Source organism: Meles meles, chromosome 6, assembly GCF_922984935.1.
Source record: "Meles meles chromosome 6, mMelMel3.1 paternal haplotype, whole genome shotgun sequence".
In the NCBI taxonomy this organism is placed as follows: Eukaryota; Metazoa; Chordata; class Mammalia; order Carnivora; family Mustelidae; genus Meles; species Meles meles.
The window spans coordinates 78,716,141-78,743,809 of NC_060071.1; the positions used below are offsets into that span (position 1 = coordinate 78,716,141).

General features: G+C 49.8%; 3 protein-coding genes and 1 non-coding gene across 11 annotated transcripts; 1 reads left to right on the top strand and 3 right to left on the bottom strand.

Annotated features, from left to right (window-relative positions):
- Positions 1-1,015: 1,015 nt before the first annotated feature.
- CBLN3 (cerebellin 3 precursor) lies at positions 1,016-4,107 on the bottom strand. The gene is made up of 3 exons (XM_046008627.1): positions 3,063-4,107; positions 2,644-2,763; positions 1,016-2,316 (listed from the first exon to the last, which is right to left on the bottom strand). The coding sequence occupies exons 1-3, from the start codon at positions 3,360-3,362 to the stop codon at positions 2,119-2,121; spliced, it is 618 nt and encodes a 205-aa protein (XP_045864583.1). The 5' UTR covers positions 3,363-4,107; the 3' UTR covers positions 1,016-2,118.
- A 196-nt stretch (positions 4,108-4,303) lies between these two features.
- Positions 4,304-13,015, top strand: KHNYN (KH and NYN domain containing). 7 transcript variants are annotated; one of them, XM_046008623.1, is made up of 9 exons: positions 4,304-4,492; positions 4,895-5,047; positions 5,138-5,358; positions 6,183-7,309; positions 7,445-7,575; positions 7,661-7,757; positions 10,562-10,669; positions 10,878-10,979; positions 11,658-13,015. In XM_046008623.1, exons 3-9 carry the CDS (start codon positions 5,158-5,160, stop codon positions 11,905-11,907), a joined length of 2,016 nt encoding a protein of 671 aa, XP_045864579.1. In that variant the 5' UTR covers positions 4,304-4,492; positions 4,895-5,047; positions 5,138-5,157; the 3' UTR covers positions 11,908-13,015. The 7 variants fall into 7 exon arrangements, 6 of the variants coding, with proteins under 6 accessions (XP_045864579.1, XP_045864580.1, XP_045864582.1 ...); XM_046008624.1 differs by having other exon boundaries at positions 5,014-5,047; XM_046008621.1 differs by lacking the exon at positions 4,895-5,047 and having other exon boundaries at positions 4,305-4,492.
- Positions 13,016-14,325: 1,310 nt separating this feature from the next.
- Positions 14,326-17,410, bottom strand: SDR39U1 (short chain dehydrogenase/reductase family 39U member 1). Of its 2 annotated transcripts, none has more exons than XM_046007033.1 (6): positions 17,318-17,410; positions 16,899-17,005; positions 16,719-16,801; positions 16,223-16,344; positions 15,330-15,473; positions 14,326-15,077 (listed from the first exon to the last, which is right to left on the bottom strand). In XM_046007033.1, exons 1-6 carry the CDS (start codon positions 17,331-17,333, stop codon positions 14,665-14,667), a joined length of 885 nt encoding a protein of 294 aa, XP_045862989.1. In that variant the 5' UTR covers positions 17,334-17,410; the 3' UTR covers positions 14,326-14,664. The 2 variants fall into 2 exon arrangements, with proteins under 2 accessions (XP_045862989.1, XP_045862988.1); XM_046007032.1 differs by lacking the exon at positions 17,318-17,410 and adding an exon at positions 17,210-17,295.
- A 581-nt stretch (positions 17,411-17,991) lies between these two features.
- Positions 17,992-18,096, bottom strand: LOC123945347. The gene has a single exon (XR_006819188.1). It is a non-coding gene; the product is annotated as a U6 spliceosomal RNA (small nuclear RNA).
- Between the last annotated feature and the right edge of the window lie 9,573 nt (positions 18,097-27,669).

Genomic DNA, 27,669 nt, shown 5'->3' on the forward strand with positions numbered 1-27,669 from the left:
ATTAACAACATGTTCCAGGAACAACAACATGTTCCAGACCTAGAGTTATTTAAGACATGGAACTATTTATTCTCCAAGGAACACTGAGTTCTATTTATTTACTAAAGATTTTTTATTTTTATTTATTTTTTAAAAAAAGATTTTATTTATTTATTTGTCAGAGAGAGAGAGAGAGCGAGCACGCACAAGCAGGCAGAGGCGGAGAGAGAAGCAGGCTCCCTGCCGAGCAAGGAACCCGATGTGGGACTCGATACCAGGCCCCTGGGATTGTGACCTGAGCCGAAGGCAGCAGCTTAGCCCACTGAGCCACCCAGGCGTCCCAGATTTTTTATTTTTAAGTAATCTCTACACCCAATGTGGGGCTTGAACCTACAACCCTGAGATCAAGGGTCACATGTTTCATTGACTGAGCCAGCCAGGCGCCCTGCCCCCTGAGTTATTTATCTAATTAAATTAATTAATTAAATAAATAGTTAATTTTTAAAGATTTTATTTATTTATTTGAGAGAGAGAGAGAGAGAGTGCCAGCACAAGTGGGTGAAGGGGCAGAGGGAGAAGCAGACTCCCTGCTAAGCAGGAACCTAATGTGGGGCTTGATCTCTGGACCCTGGAATCATGATCTGAGCAGAAGGCAGCCACTTAATTAACCAGCTGAGCTACCCAGGTGCCCCTCCCCTGTGAGTTATTTTAAAGGTGAAGCAAAGATCTTTGAGGCAAAGATCCAAGGGTTAAGAATGCGTATCAGATTTTTCCTGTTGTTGTTTCTAGGCTACTTCCATGACAACTTTTGAAAAAGTTATTTCTTTTGAAAACCACAAATTCAGATTGGTATTTCCTATTTAAGTCAAGCATTGCCAACATCCTTTTTTATTTGACTTGAATATGCAATCTTACATTTATCTTCTCAGCCACATACCTGCTTGTAGCCTGTAACCCCTGATCCAAATTGTAATGGCATCTTGTCTCTTCAGGGATCCTGCAGTTTCTCATTGACCATCATTCTGTAGTTGCTTTACTGATAGGTTCATCCATGCTGGGAGAATGGGACAGTGTGGTAAGACAGAGAGATTTCATAATATCCGCAGGAGAGTGGTTGAAGGGATGAATCATAGCATCCAAGACAAGAGGAAGTTTAAGAAAGGAGAACAAGAGAGCACAAATCAGGAGAAAGAAGAGAGGCCAAGGGATCATCTGGAACAGCTACAGGAAGGTAGCTGAGACAGCTGGGAAGTGACGATCAGAGTGTAGAGTGCTTGAAGTTCAGATCGCAAAGGTAGAGCAGTTCTAGGAGGTGGCCTTGTCACTGACACATTTCATGCCTGGAGATCTACACTTGCTCACATGTGACTTTCTACCCCTTCCTCAAGCCGTCTAAGGAAGTTCAGTACACCGACTCTTGGCTACAGCGAACACATACACTCCATGTTTTGGATGGGGAGGGGAGGGCCAGGGTCCATCTGGGACCTGGCCCAGATGGATACCCAGGTTCACTGCCTACTGGCTGCCCCCATGTAAATGAAACACATATACCCTTTTCAGGCTGGGCACATGCCCTTCCTGCCCCACCAGCCATAGGCTCCAGGCCACGCTCCTCCCCACACTTCTGCTGGTGGCTAAGCCTTCTGCCCTAGCCCACACGGTACTGGCTCAGCTTCTGATTGTGCTGGCCAAGATCCGTGATGCTGGCACACCTCATAGGAAGAAGCCTGCAGGGTACATTGAGGCTGGTCCATCTGGGCCCCAGTGGGGACCTGTCAGGCTCACCTGGGCCACCTGTCCCCAAATAGCACTGAGCGGAGAGCTGGGGGTGGAGGAACAGGATGAGCAGAGTCTGCAAACAGCACAGGTCTCCCTACCTGCCAAACCGTGAGGGCACAAAGCGCTGCAGTGGGAGACTGGGGGTGGGAGGAGAGGTCCGAGGGGCCAGGTCCTCAGACACTGCAGCTCTACTCTTCACTCTTCACCTGGGGCGTAGGCACAGGGTCCCATGCAAGAAAATAGAATACAGGCAGCCAGAGGGAGCCTCTCTCCTACCCCCGAAGATGCTGCTTCTGGGGCAAGAGAGGGCAGAGGGCAGAGGGCAGGGGTTAGAGTTCGATCCTTGAAAGGCTTGAACCTCTAGAGTGGGAAAATGAGGAAGCCAGAGAAGCTTGAATATTTCCAGCCACCCAGCAGGTTCCCCCGGCGCAGGCGTAGGGACACCCGGTCCCCCGGGTCCAGGGGCAGTAACACAGAGCTGGTGGCTGCCTCTCGAGTCACGTCAGGGTCATTGGCAAAGGCTGAGATGACAGGCCAGGTGTTCAGCATCAGGCTTACCTGGGGAGGTGAGCCCAGTTAGAATTTCTCCCCAGCCCTTGTCCCAAGACCTCCACTTTCCCAAGGGCTTCTTCTTTCCTCCAGCCCTTAAGGGACTCTGTAATCTTGGGAACTTGAGGCTCAGTGCACTCTTGTGGGAGGGCTGAGGGTGGCCAGTGTTGGCCTTTACCTCCTCCACACTCTCTGCTGGCTATTTTCCTCCCTTGCTCCTGCCCCCCCCCCATAGGTCAATGGAGGATCTACCTAGGAGTCACAGCTGGACTCCACTTATTCCCTCTCCCTCCCCTCCTCTCCTGAGCCAAGAAAGGGCCCTAGCACACAGGTCACCTGGACAGTTTGGCGGTTGTAGACCTTCACCACATGGAACCGGAAGCTATAGACACCACGGACAGGGGCCACGAAGGAGCCTGAGGCCCGGTCAAAGCCACCACCCTCATTTACCAGGACCTGTGGGAAGCAGACTCTATTGAGTGGGGATCAGGGAAACTACTGGGTTGTGGGGAGGGGTAGTTAGTTAGGAAAAGAAGGGGTGGCAAGTAGACAAGAACAGGAGGAAGGCATGAATTCAAAGGAAATGGTGAGAAAGGGCAAGGAGGTATGTAGGTAGGAATGTAGGGAAGGGAGATGGGCAGTGGGGCTGAGGAGCACCTGGTCACACAGTAGGGGGTTTTTCCTTAAGAGCAAAGTGGGTTTGGGCAGTTGATTCCAGGTCCTTAAAGGTCATCTGGACAAGGGTAGGGGATTACCTGGTCAAAGTAGATGGCTCCACTGGTGCCATTGCTGATCTCTCCTGCTGGCTCATGGTGGTGGCTTCGGACTGCGGCAAATGCCACTCTTCCGGGGGGTGCCTCTCCTAGGGCTGCTCCCCCAGGGCCCCCTGCAGCAGCTCGGCCAGGCTCACAGACCACCAGACACTCACCCTCCAGGAGGACAGGCTCTGCCCCCTCTTGGGCCCACCCGCACCCTAGGACCAGAAGCATCAGGGCCAAGGGCAACCGGGGGCTGGATAGGAGACCTGGTAGCCAGTGTAGCTTGGCTCCCGGCATGGCTGACTGGCTCTGTGACCCACAGGTTCTTCTTGTCTTCTGCCCCCTGTCAGTGTTCCTTTCAGTTCCCTCTTCCCATGGACTCTCACTACCTCTCACCCTGTTCCTTAGCCCTCTCTCTGGGTCTTACTGTTCCCTGGTCTCAGCATCCCTCTCTCCATACCTCTCTGTGCCCCACGACTCTGTCCTGCCTCTCTCTCCCGCTGTCACTGCAGTTCCCTCCTCCTTGGCAGGGCATGAAGTGACAGCAGCAGTTGGGCTGGAGGAGGGAGAAGAGGGATGGAGCAGCCAGGCAGGAGGGCTACAGCCAGAACCCAGGGCAGCCCCTCTGGAGAGCACTAAAGGCTGCATCTGGGACGACAGAGAACTTGGTGTGTTCGTAAGCGTGCCTGTAGGTGCGTTAAGTGCATGTGTGCCCAAGACAGCCCTACAGCCCCCTCTTTCTCCTTGTTCCTGCCCTCTTCAAAATCCCCCGCTAGTCAACAGCCCACTCAGCGGCTCCTTCCGGCTGTTGGACGAAAGCCAGAGCCCCGTCTTTTCCCTACAATTGTTTTGGTGGAAGTGCTTGAGCCAACGGTGTCAGTATCTTGTGACCGTGGGCCAGTCTCTTTCTCTCCTTAGTCTTCTGTATCTTCATCCGAAAGTAAAGGATGAGCCCCTTTTAAGGCCTTCTTCACTTCCAGCTCTCCACGAGTGGCTCCTCTCTCCCGAGAAACAGCTGCTCAGAACGAGCTGGAACCCAGACCCAGGGGAGAGAAGAGCCCATCCGACTGGCTGGGCTGCCGAGCCGGGGTACAAAGTGGGCGGGCCGGAAGGCGGGGCCGTGGGCGGGCCAGGGAGGAGCCCGGCGGCGGGCGCGCGCTAGGGCCCGGAGCCGGCCCAGAGCGGGGTGGGGTCTGGCTGACTCCACCCTCGGCCAGGAAGTGACTCAAAAAACTGTTCGAGATGTGGAGAAGACAGGTCCCAGTTGGGTGAGGGCTTCGGGAAGGCCCGCCCAGATTCGGCCCCCCCACCCCGGCTCCGTGGCCCCCCAGCTCTTCTCCGCTGGGTCTGGGGCGCGGGCGAAGCTGGGGCGGGCAGGCACCGAGAGGCGCCGGCGGGCCTGAGGCCAAAGCGGGCGGCCGAGGAGGGTAGGCGCGCTCTCCCCCGGGCCCCGGCCGGGGGAGCCAAGTCGGAGGCCCAGTGCAGAGCGCGGCCGGGGGGGAGGGACGGCCGGGGGCGGTGGCTGCTGGCGGCTGTGGGCGGTACCCGGCCTGGCACAGATCCCCGGGTGGGGCCGTAGCGCGACGGAGAGGAACGGCGGACAGCGGGTGGAGGGGGAGAGGTGGGAGGGGCTAGAACCTTGGAAATGGCAGACTAGGGACTCCAGAGGACATCCCAGTTCAAGCCTCGGTGAGGATTCGTCTTTAAGAGGCTAGTTTGGACCCGGAGACTGAGACTGAGGAGACTGAGACTCAGGAAAGAGACTGTTTTGTCATCTATCCACTTCTGGCCTCCAGACCGAGCTGGAGCCCCCACCTCTTCCTGCTTAGGGCCGTGGCCAGCCTTTTCCAGAGGCCGGATGCCCATCCCCAACAGGCAGCCTTATTTGCCCATGACTTTCTTTTGGAGAGAAGACCCGGTTCTGGATAATGTGACATTCTCTTCCTAGATGGACCCAGGGTGTTCACTAGATCGGTAACTAGGTGCGACCTGTTGATATCTAGTGTTGGCTGGGAGACCACAGTTTGGGTTGAGCGGGCGAGGAGGCTCTGAGCTGCCTTCCCTCCTTCCAGGGCTGGGTGGCCAGGCAGTCATGCCTACCTGGGGGGCTGGCTCCCCGTCCCCTGACCGCTTTGCCGTGTCTGCGGAGGCCGAGGACAAGGTGCGGGAGCAGCAACCCTACGTGGAGCGCATCTTCAGAGTGGAGATGAGTGTCCTCCCAAAGGACTGTCCTGAGAACCCTCACATCTGGCTGCAGCTGGAGGGCCCCAAGGAGAACGCCAGCAGAGCCAAGGTGAACACCCCTGTCTGCCCCTTCAGGGAATAATGACTCCCTCCCCTACACGGAGGCAGAGGAGAGGGGGGCCTCCTGGGGAGGATCTCCACTCACTCCTTGGTTGTCTTACTGGTAACCTCAGTGACTCTAAACTTTGAGGGACTTTGCAAATAGTATTTCTGTGGAGTTTTGGTTTCGTTTCAGCCGTGGTGAGCCAGGTTCTGCCACGACTTAGATAGAGACAGGTGATTGCATTGGAATCAGTTGTGCTGTTGGGGAGACTGGAGATAATCCAGTTGGGCAAGCAGGCCCCACCAAGGAATTCACTGGGGGAGGGGAAGCCAGGCCACATTGCTTCCTTGGGTCAGAGGTTGCAGTATAGCTCCACCAGCTACCAGCCCTGTGCAGTCTCCTGTTTCCTTATTTATGAAATGTGAATAATAGCAATGTCTACCTCATTAGCTTATTGTGAATGAGATAAAGCATGAGCTCAGCAAAAGTTAGCAATGACAGTCATTATGATGGAAATATCACACATGCAAGCGTAAATATTCAGAGAGACAGCCTTGTTCATTATAATCAGTTAATTAAAGTAGTGTCTTAAATTGAGCCAAATTCTAAATGGAAATATTAGCCATAGACTATCAGCTGAAAAAGGAAAGAAGTCTTGATGCCTTTAATCCTCACCTTTGTCAGGATCTAGGATCTCCGTTGCTCTGCCCAGGCATCCTAGTGCGGTGGGCTTGAAGAGGCTACTGGACTATGTAGAATTCCAGCAGTCTTTTTTCTCTATCGCCTCACCGCCCCTCCCCTCACCCCGCTGCCCCAAATTCCTCTCCCAGGAGTTCCTGAAGGGTCTTTGCAGCCCTGAGCTGCAGGATGAAGTCCACTACCCACCCAAACTGCACTGCATCTTCCTGGGAGCCCAGGGCTTTTTCCTTGATTGCCTGGTCTGGAGCACATCAGCCCACCTCGTGCCAGGGCCCCCCGGTTCGCTGATGGTCAGTGGCCTGACCGAGGCCTTCGTCATGGCTCAGAGCAGAGTGGAGGAGCTGGTGGAGCGGCTGAGCTGGGACTTTCAGCCGGGGCGATCGCCTGGAGCCTCGCAGTGTGCCGGAGTGCTAGCAGACTTCTCTGCCCTGCTGCAGCCCTATGGGGATGCCCACACACAGGCCCTGCTGCGGTTGCCCCTGGCTGTCCAGGAGGAACTGTTGAGCCTGGTGCAGGAGGCAGCCAGGGGGCAGGGGCCCCAGCCACAGCCCCTCTGCGGCAGGGGGAGCCCAGGCCCACTGGGTGCTCAGTACCAGGGTGTCAGAGCTCCCTCGAGTGAAGGCAGGGAGTCCTTGGACCCTGGACCTATGGGGTGGCAAGAATCAAGGGGAGAGAGACAGGTTATGGAGAAGGAGGGAGGGAAGCAGGGTGGTCCCAGGGAGATGGAAGTGGGGTGGAAGGAGCTGCCTGGGAAAGAGGCCTGGGAGAAAGCAGGGGCCTTCAGATCACAGTCAGGAGGGGGAATGGTAGGGCAGTTAGGGCCTTTCCTGACAGGGAAGGCCCTGGGCAAGGAGGGGGTGCCTCAGGACAGGGGAAGGTCAGTCTGTGTCCAGAGTGAGCCTCCTGTTGCACAGGGCCCCTGTCAGAGGGCAGCTCAGCCCCGGGGAGCCTCCCTCCTCCAGCGGCTCCACAACGGGAAAGCCTCGCCTCCAAGGGTGCCCAGCCCTCCCCCTGCACCCGAGCCCCCATGGCACTGTGGAGACCGAGGAGACCGAGGAGACCGGGGAGACAAGCAGCAGGTCGCTGCGCGAGGTCGTGGATCTCCATGGAAACGAGGCACGCGTGGGGGCAACTTGGTGACCGGCACGCAGCGTTTCCAGGAGGCCCTGCAGGACCCTTTCACCTTGTGCCTTGCCAATGTGCCTGGCCAGCCAGACCTCCGTCACATTGTCATTGATGGCAGCAACGTGGCCATGGTGTGAGTACCTGGTGGGCCTGAGGATCCTGGGGGCAGGGTTGGGGGGATGGTCTGAGCAGTGTTCCTGACCCCTGGGACGTGTGCTGAGCGGCCCCTCCTCTTGGGCCCCAGAGCGCTGACCCCTTCCCACCGCAGGCACGGCCTCCAACACTACTTCTCCAGCCGGGGCATTGCCATTGCTGTGCAGTACTTCTGGGACCGGGGCCACCGGGACATAACTGTCTTTGTGCCTCAGTGGCGCTTCAGTAAGGATGCCAGGGTCAGAGGTGAGTTGGGCCTGGTCTTTTGTAACCTGGGATAGGCCCCGCTTCAGCCCAAGGATAACCCCGTTGTGCGCCTGTGTTTCTCTAGAGGGCCACTTCCTGCAAAAGCTGTACTCCCTCAGCCTGCTCTCCCTCACTCCCTCCCGGGTCATGGATGGCAAGAGGATCTCCTCCTATGATGATAGGTACTCGATTCTCTCCTGGCCCCTGTCTTGAGATTCCAGGAACACAGTGGGGGAACTGAGGGAGAGACAGAAGCCCCCGACCCCTTGTGCTGTCTCTTAAGCCGGGTAGCGGGAAGATGGCCAGTCATTCCTCATGCACCTGTACGAACGGGTCAGTAGACCTGCCCCGCAGGCGCGATGAGGCAGATGGTGGACAGCTGCATTTGCCCATTCATTCATTTCTCGTTCTTCAAACTGAATGCTGCCTTGGATTTATGTAGTGCCTTCCTGTCTAGAAAATACTAGGTTAATGGAAAGCTGGGAAAGCTTTCGGCTTTAGCTGGTAACGTAAGTAACTGACAGGTACCTTTTGATAGCCCACATTTCCAGACAGGTAGAGAAATTCCCAGCATTCGGGAAGCGCCAGGGTACATGTTCAAAATCACAAGTCAAATGAAGAGACACAAGAGACTCTTTGCTCAGAGTATACAAAACACATCTGACAGAAATAGCACTGGACTTAGAATCGGAAGATCTGAATTTGAGCTCCAAGTTGTACTGTTCATTGACTCTGCTTGTGAACCAGTCTCTTAGGGGCCTCACCTCTTTGTCTCAGGGTCCTCTTCATTTGGTCACCCTCCTTGTGAATATCAAAAGGAGCTAAGGAATATGCTTGCCTCATTCAAGGTGCTTGGCAAGTGTACAGTGATATTCCTTAACTGTTCATGGACCCAATCAAGTGTAGCAGTGGCTCTCATCTCTATCATACAGAACCACAGACATAGATTAACTCTCTCGACCAAGGCTATTATGTGGCAAAGGAAAAGGGAGACCTTAAAGCTGCCAAATCGTTTAAATGAAAAATGCAGGGCACGTTCCCTCCCCAAGGGACACACACAGTGGGAAAATGGGCAGATTTTAGATTTTATTTATTTATTTTAGAGATAGGGAGAGCAGGGGTAGGGGTTGTGGAGGGGAGGAGCAGAGGGAGAGGGACAAGAAGACTCCATATGGAGCATAGAGCCCAACGCGGGGCTCCATCCTGTGACCCTGAGATCATGACCTGAGCCGAAATCAAGAGTCGGATGCTTAACCGACTGAGCCTCCCAGGCGGTCCAGAAACGGGCAGATTTTAAAAGCTAATTAACCAATAAAAAAATTTTACAAGTGCTTTATTTTCTAGGATTTTCAGTTTTAGAGAAAAAACTAGTTTTCAAACTCTAGTGATTATATCTTTTGTCTTTTCAAATACTTAACGTTTTCTCCCTAACAAGCAAATGGTTTCTATAAAAAGGCAGTTCACTTTCTCCCAATGCTCTTCTGTTTTATGTCTAGATTTCACAGATTATCCAAGATTTGGAACCTTTCCACAGCAGCATTGACACAGAATTGAAACTGAAGAGCAAGTCAGTTGTAATGAATTTTAAAGGCACGTGTCTGTACAGTTACGTAGGTCCCAGTAGGCAGACAGCCCGATGCGAATTTGGAATTTTGTCTGGTTACAGTGAACGACACAGTGGTGCATGGCCCAGGCCTACTGAATGGTGGGTGCTGAGCAACAGATTAAGTAACACCATAGTAAAATACCCTTAACCTGCAAGTGGCTTTGCCTCTGATACCGTGTACTTTGTATGTTATCTCCTTCATTTGTTTCCCAGACAGAAACTCAGAGCCAGACATCTGTTACACTGAATCCTGACTACTAGTCTCCTGTATGCCACACTGTCTTTCAAATACTGCCTGCTTATTTAGCACCTAGCAGTAGGCACGTGGCCTGCAGAAGGAGGTGGGGATGCTGGGATTAGGGAAGGCCTGATCCTTGACTTCAGAGCCCACACCAGCCCCAAACCAAACACAGTGGCAACCTGGAGAAAAGGGAGCCCCCTTCTGGTGGGGGTTTTCTGGGAAGGGAGGGATTTGCCAGTTTTTTGTTGATTGAGGACAGAGGCTGGGCTGGGCTGCATCTTTTGGTTTCTAGACCTGTTAAAAAGGACCCCCATCCACTGCCTCTTGAGTCCCATCCTAGTCTTGTGGAATCAGAATTACTAAAGTGGGGGCCCAGCCATCTCTTTCTAAAAAAGTTTCCTGGTGATTCTGTTTATCAGTGAGGTTAGGGAAGCACCTCCAGATGGAGGCAATAGTTTGAGAAACTTGGTGACAGTCAGCACAGGTCATATTTGGAGAACGGGGTGTTATCTGATCATTGATTTTGGCAGAGTTGAAAGTTCATTAGGAATACCAGGAGAGATAAGGCTGTAAGGGTGGCTCCAGCTGGGTTCTAGAAGGCCCTTGCTGCTAGGCCTGGGCATGTGACTTTACTCTGTAGATAAAGGGCAAGCAGGGGAGAGATTTGTTTAGGGGAAGGTAGGAGAGACTGGAATGTGGTAAATGGTTGGGGTCAGGGGACTCCCTTGTCAGGAGGCTATGGAGTGTCTCAGCTTTAGTGTCTGAATAGCTAAGGGTAATGGTAGCACAGTAACGGAAGGGGCAGAGTGGAAGGCTTTTCAGAGGAGAACACGATGGATTTCTGACTGACTGGTAAGGTAGGGTGGAAGAAGACAGGACTGGAGCCAGATCTCACTGTTTCTCACTAATGAGGCACGAAGTGTTGGGTGGAGGGGATGCTCTTGGGACACCACGCTGGACTCATCTTTCTTTCCTCTCCAACCATGGCACCTGAATCTGACAGTCACCTGGTGGCTGGGTCAAGGTGAGGTGGGGGACCAGATCTCCATCCCCAGAAGTGGGTTATGGGAGCTGATAATACTCTTTAGGTTTGGGGCCCTTGGAGAATCCCAGAACGGCTGCTGTGATTTTTGAGACAGGTTCATGGTGAAGCTGGCTGAAGAGACTGATGGGGTCATTGTCTCCAATGACCAGTTCCGGGACCTGGCGGAGGAGTCTGAGAAGTGGATGGCAATCATCAGGGAGCGGTGAGGGAGCCCTCCCCTGAGAACTGGGCGTATACTCAGACCTTTCTCTAAACCAGTTCTGCTCTGCCACCTGGTGAAGACTCTGGGAAGGGGCTTGATAATGGTCTTGAAGGAAGGTGGCTAGTAGTTTTCTGGGGGTGCTGGTATCCGCTGTCTGAGAGGTTCGTCAGGGCCCCTCTGTGACCATACATTCTCTTTCTGCACCCAGCCTGCTGCCTTTCACTTTTGTGGGAAACCTCTTCATGGTTCCTGATGACCCGTTAGGGCGAAACGGCCCCACCCTGGACGAGTTCCTAAAGAAGCCGGTCAGGTAACGCCCCAGATTCTCCTAGGCAACCCCCAGCCCTGGCCGTCTGTCTGCAAGGACCTTGTAGACTTGGGGGCACCTCTACTGGTTCAGTTGCTACAGGCTTGGACTTTAACTGTTTTAGGGAATCCTGACCTAGGCCTTCCTGGCTGGAAGGGGAGTTCTCCTCCTCCCCTCCCTTAATCCGTATTTTTGGTGGATTATTTGGAATGTGGTTACTTTTGCTTATAGCCAGTTTTTTTTTTTTTTTTTAAGATTTTATTTATTTATTTGACAGACAGAGATCACAAGTAGGCAGAGAGGCAGGCGGGGGCGGGGGGGAAGTGGGCTCTCTGCTCAGCAGGGCTCGATCCCAGGACCCCCGATCATGACCTGAGCCGAAGGCACAGACTTTAACCCACTGAGCCACCTAGGCGCCCCTACTTATAGCCAGTTTTATTCCGCACACCCTCTGCTGGGCCATTAAGGAAGTGATCAATGTATCAGACTAGAACTAGACCATAATAGCCACAGGCTTCACCTTCCTGGTTCTAAAGGAACTGGGCTTCTCCCCTTCAGAAGTGGCTTGATGCTGCCGCTCAGCGGTCAGCTTGGGGAACTTCAGGTCCCAGCCCCACTCCAAAGCCTCGCTTCCCGGCAGGATGCTCATCTGCTCTTTGTGCTCTCTCTTCTTCTTCCCAGGGCACAGGGGTCTTCTAAGGCTCAGCATCCTTCCAGGGGCTTCGCAGAACCTGGTCAGCAGCAGCAGGGGAGAGAAGAGGAGGAAAAAGGCAGTGACATCCGGAAGACCCGGGAGACTGAGCGGCTGCGGCGCCAGCTGCTCGAGGTGTTTTGGGGCCAGGATCACAAGGTGGACTTCATCCTGCAGCGGGAGCCGTACTGCCGGGACATCAACCAGCTCTCAGAGGCCCTGCTGAGTCTCAACTTTTGAGCCTCACTTGCCTGACTGACTGCCTGCTACTCAGTCAGCTTCAGCCTGGTCCAGCTTATCTGTTTCTGTGAGGGTCCTTGTGCTGCTCAGACCCTGACCTAGACTCACTCTGAGTTGGTGGGACTTGATCTCATCTTGAGTCAGGACCTCAGGTAACTCTCAAGAGGTTCTGCTCGGCCTTAAGTTCTCAACCTTGCCATAGCACAGGGTTTCTGTAGGGAGTGGGGGCCTGCTGGGAAGAGCAGGTCCTGGAGATGGGGACTGCTGGCTCCTCCTTCAAACTCAGCTGGGGATGGAGGCTCGGGGGGTGGGGAACGAAGAGCAGGTGGCAAGGAAGTAAAGTCTTTCCTCCCCCTGGCTGTGGCTCTGGATGCCAGAGAGACCAGTTGCTTCCCAGGCCTGGCTGAGCTCCTGGGTGCATTGAAGGGAATGCTGGGCCCTGGGAAGGCTAGTGTTATGGGGTCTGGGTCACATTGGGGAGCAGGGAGCTGGTGGAGAAGGCTGAAGGAGACTTGGTTTCTGGTCTCAGCTATGTCTGTCTGTGACCTTGAAGGAACTGCTTGGCCTTTACTTCTGCCTATAAATCAGGGGTAAAAATGCTGGCTGGGAAGAGAAATGAGAACATAGGGGAAAGCTTCTCAGAGGAAAGGTACCCACATCAAGTCTCAGGTGTGTCTGTCTGTGGCTGCACAGGCTGCCTAACCAAAACCTCACTTTCCCAGAGCTGAGGACCCTCTGTCCCCAGGGCCCAGGCCCTAGATTGTAACACTGGGTCCTTGGTACCATATGCCCTATAATGGCTGCATCCCCTTTGGACAACACCCTGAATCCATATTTACAAAACAGTAAATTAGGGGTGACTTTGCATTACTAAAATACTCTCAGGGTTCCTATAAACGGCAGCTCTCCTGTTGCGTTCAAGTGTTTACAGATAAGCGAATGTGTCAGAAAGTCCCCGGTTAGATGCACTTGCTGAAGTGTTGAGCGTTCACCAAACTGATGAAGCCATGCTCTCCAAGGACAATGTTAATGTGATCTGACCCCAGCAGTTCTGTAGACCCCTTCTCTACAGAACACATATGTGGCATAAAGTGAGTCCCACTTCTGCTTTGTGTGTGTGTGTGTGTGTAGGGGGAATGGGAGGGTTTTTAGAGGTTGTATCACGATGAACCAATTATCTGGAAAATGAAAACTGAAGAGTCCCAAGTCAGAAGGAAGGTACCTGACTGGCCACCAGATCAACCACTGTTACACAAGGACATTGCCTCTCAATCCTGATTCCTACATCCTGCCCTTTGTCTCCACCGCCCACCCCCCAAGATTTTATTTGACAGAGTATAAGCAGGTAGAGGGAGAAGCAGGCTTCCCCTGAGCAGGGAGCCCAACATGGGGCTCGATCCCAGGACCCAGGGATCATGACCTAAGCCAAAGGCAGTAGCTTAACTGACTGAGCCACCCAGGTGCCCCTCCTGTCCTTTATCTGCTTAAAGTCCTGTGCAGGGAAACTGACTACCTCTAGTTCACACAGTCATCTGTGGACAGCACTGGTCAGTAGACCTTCCTTTGGCGCAGCCCCCAAATACGCTTTTCTGTTACTTCTATGCATGAGGCGGGTCATTCCCTCAGGAACAATACAGAGCCTGTCACTTACTAAAGAGCCCCAATCTGGGCTCTGTGACGAGTGCCTTGACACGGTCCTTTCCAGGCTGTGACTTCTCAGGCACAGCGAGCTGACTACTGCCACCTCAGTTCTTCATTCCAGCAACCAGTGATGGGTGATGCTGGAGTCTGTGGGTCCCATTGTCTTCACCCCTCCTCCCCATTGCTGCTTTGTACCACTAGCCTGTATTGACGTGAGCTGGGGGCAGGTGTGTTGGAAACTAGTTAGGGGGTGACGGTGACTCAAAGACAGCCCACAGTCCTCTGGGAAGAGACTGGTTAATATGGCCCAAACTGGGTGTTAGGGCAACTGCTGGTTCAAAGTGGTCCCAGTCAGATAAGAGGCAAGTCCTTAGTTTCTTACATACAGGGATGTTGGCTTTGTCCTACTGCAGCTTGATGACCCAGGACTAGCATGTGATTGCTTTGTTAATTCACTGCTGTTCAGTGACAGACTGAAGGCTGTTCCAGACTGTGGCCTTGTCTTTTCCTAATGGCACCCTAATGGGACTATGTGGACAAGTACGCAGGGACCACAGAACCCACTGTTAACAGATCATCATTTTTCTCATTTTCTAGTCTCCACCTTTATCGTTAACCTCATACCCCAGATTTGTTACCAGCTCTTGGCAATGAAGGGACCAAGAAGGGAGATACTGCCCATTATAAGGTTCAAAATCCCACATAGAGGAGTCATCTGGCATTTTCTTGGACATAAATTCCAGAACAATCTAGGCCAAAGAAGCAAACAGAAGCCTGTGAGATAATTTATCTTTATTGCCTCAGTCACAGAGGATCCTACACAACATAAAGAACACCAGGGACAGTAATGGAACATGTAGGGAAACCAAACTTGGAAATCCTTTTACAAGGAGTTGAAGAGGTGAAGGACTCAACTTGATGAGCCTGCAACCTTGAGACAGTGGACAGTCTCTCAGTTAAGTAAGGTAGAGCAACAGAACAACAAGAAGGAGGGCAGGGAGAGGAATCCCTAAGAATCAGATGGTTTCCGGTCTCGGAGTACCTGGGCCTATTCAGTCTCCAACCAGGAAGCCTCTGTAGAGGGACAGGCTTCAGGCCCTGCCAGGAGCCTACCACTTAGGCTACGACTTCCTTCAACGCAGCCCCTAACTCTGGGAAGGAGTACTGGTAGCCTGTGGCCAGTGTCCGCCGTGGGACCACCTTCTGGCCCTCCAGCAGCATGATGGCACGCTCTCGTCCAAAGACTGCTTGCACCACCATGCTGGGGAGAGGGATGAAGGCTGGGCGGCCTAGGGCAGCGCCGAAGGCCTTGGCAAACTCAGCATTCGTAGTGGTGGGGGCTGGAGCCACTCCATTCAGGACTCCTTGCACGTGACTTGCTTCAACAGCATGGGCCAGGATCCCTGCCAAGTCCCTGATGTGAATCCAGGGGAAGAACTGATGGCCTGGGCCGATGGGGCCCCCCAGGCCCAGGCGGAAGGGCAGCAGCATGTGACCGATGGCACCACCCCCACGGCCCAGCACAACCCCTAGAGCAGGCAAGAGGGACAAGACAGGAGGCTCCTCGGTCTCCAGGCAGTTCCACTGTTCCTCCCAGTCTCCCCTTCCCCGTGCCACCTGCCTTAGCTCTCTCTGGGGCCTCCCGTCCTCCCACCTGCAGGCTGGGCAGAAATGGCAGCCTCCTCTCACTCTCTGGAAGCTCAGCTCCCCTGACTCCCCCATGCCCCCAGCCCAGGGAAGACATTCCAAACCTGTCTGATGCCCAGGCCCCTGGTTCTCACCGGAACGCACCACCACCTGGCGTGTAGACTCTCCAGGAAGTCTGGCTGCAGCTTCCCATTTGGTTACCAGGTTGGAGAAAAAGTCAAAGTCCCCTCCTGGGCTGTCCTCATCATACTCTGCAGTCAGGCTGGGCTGGTAGTAAGCTGCCAGTGGAACAGCACTAGTTTGCCCCTGAGTCCCCAGTCCTGTCTGGCCCTTGGCACCCAATGTTCCTCTTGGTCTCACCCTCCTTGGCCCCTGGGATATTCCCATGGGAAGACAAAGCCATAGATATTTTCCCTTTGAGCTGTTCCATGGGTTGACCCATTCCTGTGCTGGGGTAACATCTTTAGTTGCAGGGCTAAGCTGAGGGCTACTAGAATGTAGTGGTTAAGAGCAAAGTCTTAGGGATCTGTTACCTGAGATCTACTCTTAGCTCAGCCATTAAGTCCGTGACTTCAGGCAAGGTATATAAGCTCTCTGTTGGCATCTTTAAAATGGGAATCATAACACCTACCTTTAGGGTTCCTATAAGGATTAAAGGCTGTAATACAGCAAACCAGAGTAGTGGCTGATACATGTTCTGTCCAGTCCCAGTGGTGAAATACAAGAATCAGGAATTCTGTTCCTAAAGAACTTTACTGTGACAAGCAAGGGATTTGGGAGTAGGTGGGACTGTTTCCAGCAACAAGAGCAGTACCACTATCCCCTCTTCCTCTAGGGAATCCCCATTTCTCAATGAAAGTACACAAAGGGCAGGAGAAATATGCATGGATGGAGGGCCTAGGAAGTTCCTGTGCTTGGAAAAGACCAGTACTCTGGGGCATGTGGAGCTAGAAGGGCTTGAGCTAGCCCCTTACTGTGCGACCTCTCTTCCTCTGGCTAATATGAGGGGGGGTGATTTGGGACATACCTACACCAGTGACTAAGACCCAGGCCTGGGGGGGTTGTGGGGCCTTGTTGATGGCTCTAGCCAGTATCTGGGTGGTCTCCAAGCGGCTGTTGAGAACCTCTTTTTGGAAGCGTTCATTCCACCTGCAGGAGAAACAAAAGGGAAATGAGCCACTAAATACATACACACACATATCCCTTCCTCTTTCCCTGGGGCTCATCCAGACCCTTTTCTAGCAAAACCCCACACTGTGCTTTAGAGAAATGGCCCATCTCTCCTGGAGAAACAAAAGGCATATATTTTGGGCATCCCTGGTTATCAGTGAGGACCAAAGTCAATCGCTGAGAGGGCAGAATAGGAGGTGGTTGTGCAGGGAGGTGGGGCGGGATGAGGAGTTTGGGATTGGAGTTTAGTTCTCAATCTGACATCTCCATTCTCCACAGTTCACAGGTTCTCATCAGGGTCACACCGTCCTCCCTCCGCTCATAAGGGTATCAGCTTCAGGGCCCTGGCTGACCTTCGGAGAGGGTTGAGGATGTTTTCTCCCGCCAGGTTGACAGCGGCATCACAGTGGGGCAGCCCCGACGTATCAAGTTCATCCTGTCAGGGAAAACACAGTGCTGGGGGGTGGGCGTGGGGGCTCTCCCTGCGCCTCCAAACCAGACCTTCCCTTACAGCTTCCAGAGGATGGACATACCCACGTGATTCGATCGGGGCCCGGCTTTCGGGAAACCAACGTCACTTCGTGGCCCCTGGCTTTCAGCAGCTGGGTTAGCGCTCTCCCAATGAAGCCCGTCCCGCCACCTGACCAGAAAATACGAGGAATTTATCCTCTCGGGGTCGCCTTCCGTCCCCACATGCGGCTCCCTCCTCTGCTGCCATCCCATCTGATTCCAGACTTCTCCCCTCCTTCTCGTCCCCTCCTCGCGATGCAGAGGTGACACAGGTCACAGAGACTGGGTAGATTCGGCTTCCTGGGGTAGGAGGCCAAGGCTGCTGCACGATTACCTGTGCACGGTTCAGTAACCTCCCTCAGAAACGGCCTCCCGCCTCTCAAGTTTTGTTTCAACCTTTCCATAAACCCGCCCCCGACTCTCCCTTTCCGCCCTCCCTCACCCACAAGCACCCGCATAGCGACCAGGACTTAACGCGCTTGCGCAAGATTTGGTGGCCGTGGGGGGTGGGGGTGGGGGTGCCCAATCTTGGAAGCCACTGCGTCCTCTGCGCGCATGCGTCTTTCGGGAAGCGCGCTCCAATGGGCGGCCGGGCAAGATTGAGACTGGGCGTGGCCCTGCCTGGCGACCCGGAAGAATTCATAGGGCAGGCAGTAATTTCTTTGCTTGGAGTGGCGGGGACTGACGGTGCCTGTAGACGGAGATTGAGTGGGCGGGGAAAGACGGGAAGGAGGCAGAGGAGGGAAGGCTTTAGTGCGGAAACAATCCAAAACAAATACTATCCCCCCAAAACCCCTTGGCCGAAAGCCTGTTAGGTATTCAAACCGCGGAAACATTCAGCCCGGTGGATCAGTAGTAATGCAAGAGAATTCGTCTACCAGGACTATGGATTTCTTTCCATCCGGCCTCTTATCTTTTCTTCTCCCTCTTCCGGTTCCTTCCGGTCTTCTTTTGGATAATCTAAAGTTCCCCTCTTCTTAAAATAACATCTCCAGTCCTTTTCTTCAAATGCTAATATCCTCTCTTTGTCTTGGTCTGCATAACCAACCTTCTCAGAGGGATGGTGTCCAATTTCTACTCCTAATTCCCGGCAGTCTTCTTCTTCTTCTTTTTTTAAAAAATGTGGAATGGCTTTGCGAATTTGCGTATCATCCTTGCGTCAGGGACGTGCTTATCTCTGTATCGTTCCAATTTTAGTATATGTGCCGCCAAAGCGAGCACCACTTCGGTCTTGTGCTTGTATCATTCATTAACTCTCACGGCAATATCACCAATTTCCCGTGTCACCAAAACGAATGCCCGGTTTTCAATAATTTTTCTTGAAACACTTGCTGGACACTTCCTCCCCTTGGAAATGCTCATCTGTTGGCCTCAGTGAAGGACCACAGCTCTCTTCTGGGTCTTTCACCCGTCTTTTCAGTTTCTCTTGCTTCTTAAGATGCTGGTATTAAAATGTTGGTATTTCTCAAAGCTGGGTCCTAAGACCTTCCTCTTTTCCCTCTGCATTTTTTCCCAAGTATCTGTGTTGGTGAATTTGAGTCTGGACACCTGGCTCCTGGGCTTGCTTTGAAAGCATAAGCAGAACCATATAGTATTAGTTGCATTAATAACTTACCTCTGCCTTCTATTTTGTTTCTGACTTTATTGTGTTTTAGCACCTCTTACTGATAAGGGAAGAACTGTACTCTAAGATGGCTGACCAAGCCAACAAGGGAATTCCAGTCCCTGTCTCAAAGCCCTTCCAGGTTCTTCTTTCCTACTCAGTTTCCCACAGGCACAAAAGTACCAAGTATGCAGAAGTAGAAGGGTGTAAATTGCCTTCTCTGCTCATGCTCAGGGCTCAGACCTTTGGAGACCAGTCTCCTTTGAGCCTGCAGGTGTTACACAACCTCTGGTTCTCCAAAGTCTCCGAGTGCTGCTTGGTTCTTCCGTCAGGATCCAGTCTAGGTTCCGTAACATTTGGTTCCCTGACTGGGGAATCCCATCATGCTGGCCCGTTTTTGCCATTGGTTTGGGGCAACTGCGGACTGGTGACAGAGCGAGGGATCCTAAGGGAGAAGGCACACCCCGCCTGCTTTTAGGCAGCCTCCAGCCCAGTCGCCTCAGGCCCACTGGCCCGCCCTGCTTTTCCACCTGTACTCAAAGGAGATTTGGTTGGTCTCGACAACAGATTCTGATAAGGCCTGGGGCACCAGGACCCACTCAGGTCCACTGGTCAGGGCAGAAGGGGAAACTGATCACTTCCCAGAGACCTCTTAGAGGTCTCACAGGTAGGGCCTCCTGGGGGGGGGGCGGTCCTTCAGGTCAGGAACCTCCCCCCACAAAGCAGGGACAGGAAGGAATTTCTGAAAGGAATTCCACAGGTCAGGGCCTCCCGGGGTGGAAGGAACTGCAATAACTTCAGTGTGAATGCGTGAGTGGATGTGCAGTTTGACCTGGCTTGTCGGGCAGACTGATTCTGTGGCTCCACCCGTGGGCACCCTTAGGGTCCCCAGAAGCCTACGGAGTCTGAGTGGGCCCAAATCTGCTTCCGTGGTGACCTCATAAGTTCTAAGGCGAGTCCATATAAGCTGGGGTTTATATGGACTCCCTATGGCTAAGAGAAACCTAGGTCTCCTCCGGGAGGGCGGACAGGTGGGCATCTGACTGGTCTCTCCTTTGGAGGGACACCCACCCTTTGTTTGTCTTTACACCAAAAACTCAGGGAGGGGACACACAGGGTGGACAAGAGAGTCCCTGCTCTTCATGGGTAGCAGCTCTTCAAAGCCTATGGTCTTAGACTATATGCTCGAACATTTTAAGAAGGGATTCTCGGGAGACAATGGGATAAAAATGTCTCCCGGAAAATTAAGCACATTATGTGAACTGGAATGGGTCACTTTTGAGATCGACTGGCTCTCCGAGGGTGCCGTAAGACCTACCCACTGTCCAGGTCATTTAAAAAATTATGGTCAGGACTCCCGGACACACTGACCAATTCCCATATATTGATTCTTGGCTTCAGATAGCCCAAACTCTGCCCCCATGGGTCCAATTCTGTGCTAATAGGAAGGACCAAAGCAGGATATTTGTAACCCAAGTAAAAAAGCCCAAAGGCGGTAAGGAAGCAAAGCCTATCAAGGAGGCCCTGCCCAGGGGGCATCAGGGGCAGCAAATGGGGATGGGCTCTGGATAAGGAGGAGCCAGTTAAGAAACCTGGGGGTCGGTGGGGGGGAGGTGAGGGGAAGAGGGGAGAAGCGCAGGTCACAGTCCTCCTCTGACCTAGGGCCTAAAGCTGAGCTGCAGGAAGATAGTGCTCCTGCTTTTTCTAAGTGGCATGTATGGGGAGATATTTGATTTAGCAGCTCTGAAAGTGCATAGGAAACTTGATCTAGACAGAAACAGGATGTAAAATAACAGGATCTCTCACACTTAGGTTTTGTGGGGACGGGGGGCGCGAAGGGGGGCATCTGAGTGGCTCACTCGGTTAAGCGTCTGTTTACCACTCAGGTCATGATTCCAGGTGTCCTTCAGGATAGGGATTTTTTTTTTTTTTTAAATTTTTCTTTATTTTTTTGACAGAGAGACACAGCCAGAGAGGGGACACAAGCAGGGGGAGTGGGAGAGGGAGAAACAGGCTCCCGCTGAGTGGGGAGCCAGATGTGGGGCTGGATCCCAGGACCCTGGGACCATGACCTGAGCTGAAGGCAGATGCTTAACGACTGTCCCAGGCACCGCCGGGACAGGGACTTTAAGGAATATTTCCAAGCAGCTGCAGAAACTCCATCTGTTACTGGGAAATTCCCTGTCTTCTCTGGCCCGACATGGACTACGAATACCCCCTTGTTGGTGGGAGAACATGGTGTCTGCTCCTCTGTTGGAGCTGATGAGCTCCTGAACTAGGAACCCTTTCTTTGCCTTCTGGCAGCAGTTTGTCTCTTCTGCCTCCCCATCCCCTTTCTCCTGTTTCTGCACCACCTTGGGTGCAGCCTGTATTACTGGGTTCTGGACCATCCTTGGTGCCTCAGGCACCATGGATCCTTCTCCCTTCACTGTAAAGAAGTAAGAAGAGGGGCGCCTGGGTGGCTCAGTGGTTTAAGCCACTGCCTTCGGCTCAGGTCATGATCTCAGGGTCCTGGGATCGAGTCCCACGTCCGGCTCTCTGCTCTGAAGGGAGCCTGCTTCCCTCTCACTCTCTCTGCCTGCCTCTCTGCCTACTTGTGATCTCTCTTTGTCAAATAAATAAATAAAATCTTAAAAAAAAAAACTATTAAAAAAAAAAAAAAGAAGCAAGAAGAGCACCCCTTGTACCTAACCTTGTAACCGGCCACTCCAGATTTCCCCACGTGTCTCAGGTGAAAATTGACCATGGAGAGGATCTTGGTGGAACATAATTCAGTATTTAAACTAAGTTTGTGGTTTTATTTTTTAAAGATTTTATTTATTTATTTGACAGAGAGAGGGAAAACACGGGGGGTTGGGAACAGGAGAGGGAGAAGCAGGCTTCCCACCAAGCAGGGAGCCTGATGTGGGCCTCAATTCCAGGACCCTGGGATCATGACCTGAGCCGAAGGCAGCCGTTTAATGACTGAGCCACCCAGGCGCCCATTTGGTTTAATTAAGATGGACATGTCTTTTAGTTATCAGCAGAAAATGTGAAACTTTTACTCTATCAAGGTTTACTGAAGGTCAAACAGCCTCGTGTTATCTCTGTGGCAATTTGTTAGCAACAAGATGACTACACTGATGGTTAATTGTCTCAAAGTTTTCTTGGGTAATTGTTAAGAGAGCTTTCAAAGTCTTTGGTAACCTGAAACTTTCAAGTTTTGTTTGGATGATAAATGGAATTGAATTCATTGGACATCTAGGTCTTTTCCAAATGGATAAATTAGTGCTAAGTCATTAATTACTGGACATAGGTCTGTGCTCTTGAGTCTTCACTGCAAAGAAACTAAGGATATTTATTATGGAGGGCATGTATTACATGGAGCACTGGATGTGGTGCATAAACCATGAGTTCTGGAACACTGAAAAGAAATAAAAAAAAAAAAACTAAGGATATTTAAATCTGTTGCTAACATGTTTTGTGCTTAACTGAGTCACAAATTTGCCATCTAAAGAATTCTGGTGTAACAGTTCACAATTGGTTACTCCTTAGTCTTCATTGGAGATTAAGGTTTCTAAAGAGTGAAAAATTCTGTTAACTGTAACTAAGACTGATGGAAATAAGGGAAACCATTCTGTATGTGGGAAAGTAGGAGATATGTCAGAAAGATAAGGAATGGGGACGCATTTGTTGGAGGTAAAAGAAGGTAATTTTGTTTTAAATGAGATGATTATTTGGAAAGAAATGGCTTGGCACAAAATGTGAATGCAAAGGAAAGTTGTACAAGGTTTGGGAAGGGAAATCTTTGGAAATGAATTTTAGATGTGGTCAGGATGGACTAAGATTGAAATGAATGAATTTTAAAGACACTGGTATAAGATTGTAAGTCAGCTTTCTCTCTCTTCAAAAAACAACGTATTCTCCAATTGTTGGTCTGTTTTGATAAGAAAATGCAAATAGTTGTTTTCTCTCTGCTTGCCTAGAAAAACTAGTTTCTCTGTCTTGCCTTTAAAAGGTCTTTAACATCCCTAATCCTATTTAGGGATGTGCTTAAAAACTTTCTAAGGTTTTAACAAACTTCCCCAAGATTTCAATCAGAACACAGTCTTGTTGACTAATTAGGCTTGGTTGTTTGGTATGTAATGTTCTGGTTCTGGCTATTGAAGTGTTATGTGTCACAGAATAACTGAGTTTCCTTGTCAATCGTATCATAGTGAACTCTCCTATCAGATCAATAACCATGTCTATTCTGAGTTTTTGTCATTTATAATTGTTCTAATTCTCTTGTAAAATGAGTTTCTTCTTCAAGGAGGTTCATATAAAGGACTTTTAGGACAATACAGGTATTCAGTATCTTTAAGATCAGAACTCAAATAAGTAAGATCTTCCAGAACTGAGTAAAAGCTGCATTCAAACTGAACAAGAATCAGTAACATGGGACTAAATGTACTAAAAAGACAATTACAGTTTTGTGATCCTTGTTTGAAAAACCTTGCTGGTTCCTTAATGCTCACTCTTCCTGATTAATGAAACATAAGATTTCTGTGACTTCCAGAAACATGATAAAATAATCATTTGTAAGCAAATTAAAGCATTCAACTTTTCTCTCTCTCTGAAGCCTCTGAAACTCAAAAGGTCTTAGTAAGTAAGTATAACTTCTTCCATGGCAGTCTTGGTCATTTGCATAAGTTCAATAAGAATCTGTTCTCCTTAAAAAAAAAAAAAAAAGGAAAAATAATCTGTTCTCCTTGTAAGAGGACACCATTGGAAACATTGTTTTACCAAGGCTTTGACTGGAATGTCCTATCTGAGATAGACTCAGATAGACTCAGATATGACCAGACAACTTTAAGGAGCTAAGGTTGACTTTAGGAAACCTGGAGCCATAAAGCACCTTGGAACTCTTGGCCTCATAGCTTGGTTACAGAGTTCCCAGCAACATCACCAGGTGAGTAAAGAATGTCACTTCCTGGCAGATACAGGAACCTCAGGATACTTTGGGGACCCCAGGAAGAGGAATCTTTCCAAATCTTACAGGTATTGCAGGGATGTCTGATGGCAAGTACTTGGCTTGGCTTCTGGCCTGGAGAGGCTACTAAAAGTTCAACTTAGAGATTCCTTATAAAGTTCCAGCAAAGCAGATTCTAAAAGATCTATATGATCACTCACTGTTCTTGCTGAGCTTATGTAAATAATTAGGCCAAGTTTGTTAAAACTGGGCTTGTTTCTCAAATAAATTAGACCTGATTTGGCTATCTCTGGAAATGAAGGTTATTTTAGAGAGGAAAATTATGTTTAAATAACCCATCTTTGTGGATGTAAATTCTAAATTTGACTGTCTTTGAATGTTTGTTGTTTACCTAAGCTAGACAGCTTGAGGTAAACTTCAGAGAAGTTGCACAATAGCGCATTTAGACCATCTTCTTTTATTTTGTGGGGATAATAATAACACGACCCCATGGCACATGATTAAGTAATTGGAAAAAGGGATTGATTCCCCAGAAATTGTGTAACTTATCACCTTGACCAGTTCTATGTGACTGGGATAATGAAATCATTCCCTAAAAGCCAGTGCATACCCCACTCAATAGGGTTAAATATGCACTTGTGGGGATAATGGATGACCCCACTTTCTTTTCCTTTCTTTTTTTTTTTTTTAAGATTTTATTCATTTATTCGACAGACAGAGATCACACGTAGGCAGAGAGGCAGGCAGAGAGAGAGGGGGAAGCAGGCTCCCGGCTGAGCAGACAGCCCAATGTGGGGCTCGATCCCAGGACCCTGGGATCATGACCTGAGCCGAAGGCAGCTGCTTAACTGACTGATCCACCCAGGCGCCCCTGGTCCAGAGTCTTAAAAACCAAAGGCCACACCAATGGATGATGGAGGCCAACTTATTAAATACCAGGCTACACTTGAAAACCTTTCAAACTTTAAACCCATCTACTCTTATGCCTGGACCTGAGCATTATACTTCTATGGAGCATGACTGTTGGAGGTCATTGATCTTGTTTATTTTAGTCAACTGGATTTAAAAGATTCCCAAAGGTATATCACCTCAGAGGCTCCATGGCAGGCCATCTCCCATAATAAGCAGGCTTGGAGGAGACCTCAATCAGATTGGAGACTAGAAGTGTCCCAACACCTCCAAGTCCCAGGGGAGACTCTAAGGTGCATCTCCCAAGAAGCTTTATAAAGGATCCCCTCAAGCCACAGTGGACAGGGCCCCACACTGTTGTTGTAAGCACTCCTACTGCCCTCAGGGTCTCAGGTGTCACCCAATGGGCCCACTGCTTTAGAGTAAAGAAGGCTCACCAGTCAGGTGAATCATACCAGTGGAAAGCCCAACCAGACCCTATGGACCCCTCTGGCTCCACCTTCAGTGAGACCCCACCGACTGATGGGCATCTGTTTGCTGTAGTCCCTATCATCCGTGCAATATTCCCTACTTCAGGAGTTGGAATTGATGCTGCCTCCCCTTCTGATTGGACTTTCTCTCAGAAACTTGTTACTGCTTATTGGGCAGCCTTAGGAACCTTAAGATGGATTGCTAAGTTCATAGAAAACACTGTTACCAGGTGAGCTGCTGTCCAGATACTAGCCTTGCAGTATTGGACCATAGTAGATGATAATGATGCCCTCTAAATTAGGTGTTTAAAGGGGCATCAAAGGGGCGCCTGGGTGGCTCAGTGGGTTGGGCCTCTGCCTTCGGCTCGGGTCATGATCTCAGGGTCCTGGGATCAAGCCCAGAGTCAGACTCTCTGCTCGGCAGTGAGCCTGCATCTCCCCCTCTCTCTGCCTGCCTCTCTGCCTACTTGTGGTCTCTGTCTGTCAAATAAATAAATAAAATCTTTTTTAAAAATGTTTTAAAAAACCCACTTAGTATCAAAGAATGTGACCAGGAAATTTGTTTGTATAGGTTTGGCTGTCTGCTAGAATTGGTTGTAAAAAAAAAAATTGTATTCTCTGAGATGTTGTGTTTATTGTCTGGCCTTCCTATAGATATGGAGTTTGAATTAATTGTTGCCTGCTTGGCCTGGGAAGCCCTAAGCCAAAACTTTAAGTTAGGTGTTCCAGATAGGAAGTAGTATAAATCATCCCTAGTTTTCACAGGATCCTAACTGATAAAATCCTGCAAATCATGAGCACACAATCCAAAATAACAAAATGCACAAGGAAACAAGCCACTCTGAGGAGGGGTCAGCTGAAACAACACACAGTAGAGTTAGACCAAAAAGGATTTCAGATGTTAGAATTATGAGATACAGAATTTTGAACTATGAAGTCTAAAATGTTTCAAGAGAAGACATTAAAAACATGAGAAAGAGACAAGATACTATTTTTTAAAGATTTTATTTATTTATTAGAGAGAGAGAGCACAAGCTGGTGGAGTGGCAGGCAGGGGGAGAGGGAGAAGCAGGCTCCCTGCTGCCCTGATGGAGGCTTGATCACAGGACCCTGGGATCATGTCCTGAGCCAAAGGCAGATGTTTACCTACCATCCAGGTACCCTGAGACAAGATACTATCAAAAATATTCCAGCAGAATTGATAAAAAACCAATTTGAATTTCCAAAAATTAAAAATAAAATGATTGAAATTTTAAAATGTGGTGAGTGAGTTTAGACAGCAGGGAATAGATTTAGTTAAGATTTGGTTATGAGATAACTAGATTTGAAGACATTACCCAGAATGCAGCACAGATAGACAAAAAGGTAGAAAATATAAAAGGGAGGGGGTAAGAGACAGGAAGATAAAGTGAGAGATTCAAACTCTTCCTCTTCTTTTTTTTTTAAAAAGGGAAATATTTTAAAAAAGATTTTATTTATTTATTTGACAGAGAAGGAGGGAGCACAGACAAGGGGAGTGGCAGGCAGAGGGAGAGGGAGAAGGAGGCTTCCTGGTGAGCAGAGCTCAATCCCAGGAGCCCTCCAGGACTCCCCTGGAACCCCAAGATCATGTTCTGAGCCTAAGGCAGATGCTTAACCAACTAAGCTACCCACCTTGATTCAAACTCTTCTATTGGGAGTGTCAGAAGAGAGGAGACAGAGGAGAGGACACAGAAAATATTCATAGAGATAATAGCTGATTATTGTTCCAAATTAATGAAAGATACAAATACTCAGATTCAATAAGCAAAATGAATCTCAAGTAGAATAAATAAAAAAAATCATACATAGTCATACCACAATTAAACTATAAAAACAGAGGTACCTGGGTGGCTCAGTTGTAAGCATCTGCCTTTAGTTCAGGTCATGATTCCAGGGTTTTGGGATCGAGCTCCACATTGGGCTGCCTTCTTGTGGGAAGACTGCTTCTCCATCTCCCAACCCCCCAACCCCGCTTGTGTTCTCTCTCTCTGTCAAATAAATAAATAAAATCTTAAAAGAAAAACCATAAAAACAAAGACAAAGAAGAGGTATTAAAAGAGGGCAGAAATAAAAGAGGTTTATCTATAAAGAAATAACAGTTAAATGGGCAAAAGACACCTTCGCTACAACAATATAAGCCAGTGGAATAATATAATAAATAAATAATGTAATAAAACCTTCAAATGCGAAGAGAAAATAATTGCCATCTTAGAATTGTTTACAAACTGACATTCAAGAATGAAAGTAAACCAAGGGTACTTTTGGACAAGGCAAAAAGAGCATTTGCTATCATCAGACTTACAAATTTTGTTAGGAAGAAAGAATTACCTCAGAAGGAAGGTGTGAGAAGCAAGAGAATAGTGCTCAAAAAGTTGGTAAATAATTGGGTAAATATAAACAGATATTGGCCATATAAAGCAATACAATAATATTTGATTTGTGGATAAATGTTGAAACAGAACTGAAATATGAGTCACCAATAATGGAGCTGGAGCGGAGTTGCTGGGGAAGGATAGCAATGCTGAATAATATTGAACTTTGTGACATATACATTTGAAAAATGTACTATTACATATTAAAAATAAAATGTGCACTTTCAAGTCAGTAGAGACAATAACTGAATCAATTCAAAACAGTTATCAAGAAACAATAAAAAGAGAAAGACAAAATTGGAAAGCTCAAAATAAGGTAATAGGAATAATCAGTATCCATAGTACATTTAAACAGACTAAGAAATTGAATTAACTAGGGCGCCTGGGTGGCTCAGTGGGTTAAACCTCTGCCTTCAGCTTGGGTCATGATCTCGGGGTTCTGGGATCGAGTCCGGTGTTGGGCTCTCT